The sequence below is a fragment of the Ahaetulla prasina genome, chromosome 6 (genome assembly GCF_028640845.1).
Source record: "Ahaetulla prasina isolate Xishuangbanna chromosome 6, ASM2864084v1, whole genome shotgun sequence".
Taxonomy (NCBI): Eukaryota; Metazoa; Chordata; class Lepidosauria; order Squamata; family Colubridae; genus Ahaetulla; species Ahaetulla prasina.
In genome coordinates, this window is record NC_080544.1 from 71,973,576 (window position 1) to 71,979,236 (window position 5,661).

The 5,661-nt window shown below is 48.8% G+C and overlaps 1 protein-coding gene across 1 annotated transcript; it reads right to left on the minus strand.

Moving 5' to 3' along the window:
* Window positions 1–227: 227 nt before the first annotated feature.
* Window positions 228–3,443, minus strand: FOXL2 (forkhead box L2). The gene is given in 3 exon segments (XM_058189218.1): window positions 228–2,417; window positions 2,514–2,558; window positions 2,561–3,443. Coding segments are annotated over 3 exon segments (1,044 nt in total). The 3' UTR covers window positions 228–2,301.
* Window positions 3,444–5,661: the final 2,218 nt, after the last annotated feature.

The following is a 5,661-nucleotide window of genomic DNA, read 5'->3' on the forward strand; positions in this document are numbered from 1 at the left end:
ACCAAATTCCAGACATGAAAGTGGAAAATAATATAAGTAAATTCTAAAGTTTCTGCTCAAGTCTATATGTTAGCAGCTTTTGTAGCAAATTACTCACTTTCAGAAAGTAATGACATTTTAAAAGATCCGCAGTATTTGACCAATAATTGAACAAAAGAAAATCAAACATAAAAGAGAAAAAAAAGAACATTTTATTGGAGACTATACAAAGGGATATACAATAAAAGTGCTAGTTATTCTAAAAAAAAAAAAAGTTGGTCCCAGAAAGGCACAATACCAAAACAGCTTGCTTACAAAAGTATTTAAGCAAACTGCTATGACTCCCCCCCTTTCCCCATTAATACATTTTCTGTTCATCTTCTTTTTCAAGATCAAATAGTGAAACTTTGTTTCACAAAAGAAGAAAGCAGAGGACCACCCATGAAAATTGATTTACAGACAAAATAGTTTCAGTTTAAAAAAAGATAAAAAATATTCTGAATACCCATGTGGAGGCTAGGATAGGTATGTGTGTATAAAACAGCATCATTGCAAAAACAAAACAAAACAAAACAAAAAACCAGTCTCCATTACTACTATTCATAATAATAGAGAATAGCTTTGTTTTATCCAAATAATTTTAGCATAAAGTTTATACAGTATAAACTTACTTTATCTTGAGAAAATACTTTCTTTTTGTAAAAAAAATACATATACATATACAATTGTTTTAAACTTGTTCTTAAAATGCCTTCCCCTTTCAAATCCACTTGGCTACAAGTTGCCCCAAGAAGGGGCCTTTCTGGTAAAATACAGTGCCCAAATAAGTACTTTTTTGGACAGTGATATTAAGATTTGATGAAGTGCATTGTCCCCCTCCTCCATCATTGGGGTCACAGTGGACAAGTCTATGCCAAAAGAAAGGCAAAGTGAAAGTCTAGTGCTTTCCATTATTTGTATTAGCCAATCTCTTCAAAATGCAGGCATTTTTAATATCCCACCTTCTAGATTTCAAACAGTTGTCTCCAGTAATTATCCATTGTAATCAGATTAATCCGATTAATGCAAACCTCTTCCCCTCCCCTCCCTAAACTTGTTGAAACTCAAGTACTCAAGTGCCCAAATTAATATGTACTGAGCCAGGAAACTGAAACAACAAGTCTTGAAACCGACTGTAAACCACAGTACAGTAGAATGAAACGTTTCATGAAATTTATATTCACAAAAATGTGTTTTGCCATTCTTGGAAATAATTTTTGAAAATAAATCCTAATAAATTTGGTGCGTTTTACATTTTTTAGAACAGAGTGATTGTGTAAATCATTAGATGCAGTTCTAAAAACATCAGTCTAAAAGGATTGTGAATTACGTCAAAATTATTCCTGCTTAAATCCAAATGTAAATCTTTTTGATATAAACACGACTCCAAATTGTTAAACTAAGAGGCCCGATTCAATAGGATTTACAGCCATCGCCACCCTAGATAACTGAAGTTCAAACACAATTTAATATATATATATTCCAAATAAACAAACGTGGCCTTTACTGGCTTTAAGTTTGATGGTTTAGTTGTTCTGAGCAGGAGATTAAGTTGTTGATTCGACACCTCTCATCTGCAGCGGTGAACCTATTATTTCGTAATTCTTGTTTACCCAAACATGATTTCCCCCCTGATTTTCTTTGATTTGAATTTTAACCCCGTTTAAACTCACAGTGCAAAGCAAATGCTTCTGCAATTAAGACCCACGTTTCGATCTTAAAAACATTACTTACTACCAACTCTCCCTGCTTCTGCAAAGTAAGTTCGGGGTGACCACGCAAAGGACGTCTTCTTCTACTACAGTCTTGATCCGTGTTGTATCGCCAGTGTTATTTATAAAGCAACTAAGAACAAAATCCGGAGGCGACTTTAGCTTTAGTTTTATTAGGGCTTGTACTAGGGAGATTGAGTAAAACTCTCCGTTGTCTAACCCCCCCACCCCCTAAAAACTAGTGACCTAGAGGAGGATTTACATCCCAAAGCCGAGCTACTTGAAGCGGAGGAAGAGGAGGTGGGAAAAGTCCTCGGGCACGTCGAGCTTGCCTTCACCTGCAGCCGGAGAGGATCCGTAGAGCTGCAAAAGACGCAGAGTTTTAGGGGGTCTTTCTCCGCTGAAAGTGACTGCATGCAACGGGCATCGGGGTGGGGGGGGGGGAAAAGAAAGGAAAATGACGAGGAAAGGCGATCCTAGCTTTTCTTCAGAAAACTCCTCTTTGCGCGGGGAAGGAGTCGGTGGACTGCGGGGCTCGCCCTGGGCAGAGACGCGGCGCTCGTCCGTCTCCTCAGAGGTCTATCCGGGGGTGCAAGGCGCCGTGTTTGCTCTCGTGGTCCCAGTACGAACAGTGCATCATGGCCAGCTCGGGCGGTTGGCGCGCGCAGGCGAACTGCAGGCCGGCGGCTCCGTTGGGCGCCGCTTGAGGAGAAGGGTTTCCCGCCGGGGCGGGGGGCCCGCGGCCCCACCCGCCGCCACCGCTGCTGCGCCGAGCTGCTGGGCCGCGTGGTGGTGGTGATGATGGTGGTGGTGGGCGTGCGGGTGGTGGGCGTGCGGGTGGTGGGCATGGTGGTGGCCCATGCCGTTGTACGAGTTCACCATGGCGGGAAGGCGCGAGTAAGGGCCGTAGGCTGAGGGGGCGCCGGCGGGCCCGGCCGAGAGTCCCATTCCCTTCACGGCTCCGACAGGACTGCCGCCGCCGCCGCCGTTGCCACCCGGGCTGCCTCCGCCTGCCTCGACAGCCGCCATTTGACAGGCCCCGTAGGAAGCGGCTGAGGGCGCCTGAGGCGGCGGCGGCGCGGGCTGCGCCAAGGACCAGGAAGCGGCGGCGTTGAGGAAAGGCGCCTGCAGGTACTTGGCGGGTGGCGCCGTGAGGTAACCGTAGCCGGCCGCCTCAGCCGCGGCTCCGAACAGGCTCTTGCCCGGCTGGAAGTGGCCCGTGGGCGGGCGGAAGGGCCTCTTCATGCGGCGGCGGCGGCGGTAGTTGCCCTTCTCGAACATGTCCTCGCAGGCCGGGTCGAGCGTCCAGTAGTTGCCTTTGCGCTCTCCGCCGCCCTCTCGCGGCACTTTGATGAAGCACTCGTTGAGGCTGAGGTTGTGGCGGATGCTGTTCTGCCAGCCCTTCTTGTTCTTCTCGTAGAAGGGAAACTTGCTGATGATGTACTGGTAGATGCCCGACAGAGTCAGGCGCTTCTCGGCGCTCTCGCGGATGGCCATGGCGATCAGCGCCACGTAGGAGTAGGGCGGCTTCTGCGTCGGGTCGCTCTTCTCCGCCGCCGCCGCCGCTGCGGTTCCGATGGACGACGGCGCCTTGCTGGAAGCCGGGCTCAGTTCCTCTTTGACCGCCGTTTCGCCGCCGCCGCCCGGCTCCTTGGCCCGGTGCAGAAGGGCCACCGTGTCCTCGGGCGGAGGCTCCTGGAAGCTGGTGGTCATCATGGCTCACCACCACCTGCTGCTGCCGCGGGTTCCCTCGGAAGGTGACGGCTTCTCCGGCTGCGGCTTAACGAGAGGCAGCTCTCCGCCGCGCCAAACCTCCTCGGCGGCGGCGGATCCCCCAGGATCTCGCAGGAAAAAGGATCTGCTCCAGCGGCCAATCCCGCCTGCTGGTTTTAAGTCCGCTTGTGCCTGCTGAGCTTTGCCGTCCTCTGTCTTCCTTCCCGTCTGTTTTCAAGAAGCGGCGCCCGAGGCAGCGTCTTTTCTGATCCGCAGGCTCCGGTATCTCCTCACTGCTCTTCTGGAGAAGCTCTTTTCTGATTTGTATGGGCTCCGGCGAGTTCCGCTTTCGTCAGGATGCTTCTCCCCCCCCCCCGCACCGCGTCCCCCCCTCCCCAGTCTTGGGAGCCAGTTGGGCACGGGCGAGTTCATGGCAAAGTCACATTGCACGAGAAGGACACCCCAACCAGGAAATCATATGCGTAAGCCAAGGGTGGGGGTCGTGGAGCGAAGGGAAGTATGTGTGTGGGGGGTGGTGGTGGTGGCAAACGCGCGCACACATGCACGCCCAAATCTTGGGGGGGGGGGGAAGCGGATCTTTTTTTTGTCAATGCGGCTAATGCAGGAGGCAGTTGAGGCGGAAAATTGGGGGTGGGAGTGGGGGTGGAAAAGGAATAAAAGGAAAATCTTTCCCGGCTTCTGCAAGCTGATCTCCTGAGGAGTAGGGATTTCTTCGAGCGCAGCGGTGGAGACGGGCTGGAGATGGAAGCCAGAAATCGGCGTTAAAAATAAAAGGTCGAGCGAGCTCAACCGCAGGGAAGCCGGGCGGAATAGACTTGGGGACCAACGAGCTTCTCTGCAACTTGCTACTTTTAAGGAGGCAGGGCTGAGCCCCTAGAACAGCGCTGCGCCCCGAATTGAAAGGTTATAAGGCCATCTGCAAGAGCGTCGGGGACTGACAGTTGTGCGCTTCAGTCTGAACCTTCTTACCCAAACAGCTCAGTAGAACTGGCTGACCTGGCTAGGTGACATCTGTCTTCGGAGCCAAACAGCCCTTAACTCCCACGCATATAATGCTGTAGACGGAGCTCTTTCATTGCGACTCCAGTTTTAAAAGAAAGGAAAAGCCCTTTGGCATTCCTCCGGGTTGATTTCTCTAGACAAGCCGTTTGAAAAATAGGCTGTTGAGATAGTTGATTTCAAAGACACTCTTGCAGGTGTGAACATATAGAATAGAATAGAATTCTTTATTGGCCAAGTGTGATTGAACATACAAGGAATTTGTCTTGGTGCATACGCTCTCAGTGTGCATAAAAGAAAAGGCAGTTGGGACAAGGGAGAATGTAACAGGAACGCGGAGGCGGGGCAGAGCGAGATGGTTTTCTGCAGGGCGGTTGCTACAGGCCACAACTAGCGCCCATCTTCTCTGCGCCAGGGACTGGGTCTCTGCCCCAAACTTTCAACTGCTGAATCCCTTCTGGGAAATCCACCCCAAACTCGAGATCTCGGTCAGGCTTTGGAGAAAAGCTGATCACTGAAAGAACCTGCTGCATATTAAGTTTCCAAGTTGCTCCAACAGGGTTTTTCTGTGTTTTCCTCCCGACCTGTAAACCTGATGTTCTTCACCTGAATAGCCGTCGCACACGAGGCTGCCGACAGCCGAAGGACAGATACCTCATCCGGTCTGCCTGCCTAGGTGCCTCAGTGCAGCTGCTGCAGGAAACGAAGTGCAGGTTGGAAAGAGAACTTCGAGTCAGACCTTTCCAAACGCACTTCTTTGTTCAGTACAAAGGGCCTGACAATACAATTTTAAATACAAAAAGCTTCATCCTTACAAAAGGCTATAGGGAACTTCTGAATGACTTTCTTCAGTGTTAGAAGAAAATAGACAATGTCAATATTTATTGTGCAAGTTTAATCAGTTATATTTTTGAAGAAAGATAACTTGATCTTATCAAAGCCTTTGCCAAAGTAATTCTCCTTGAATTCAGTGGAATTTATTCCTACCTTTAGTGTGCTTACCATAGTCCCTTAACCATTCTTTTTTATAATTTTATAACTGAATGGGAAAATTTACTGGCTTTATATTGAGAAGCATGAGACTCCGCCTCCCAAGTTGGATTTCAAAAATACTGAAACTTCATAGAATACAAGGACATTCACGTTTTTATAGCAATTTATGGATCTATTTCTGTGTGTGCTATTTATATACATTTAT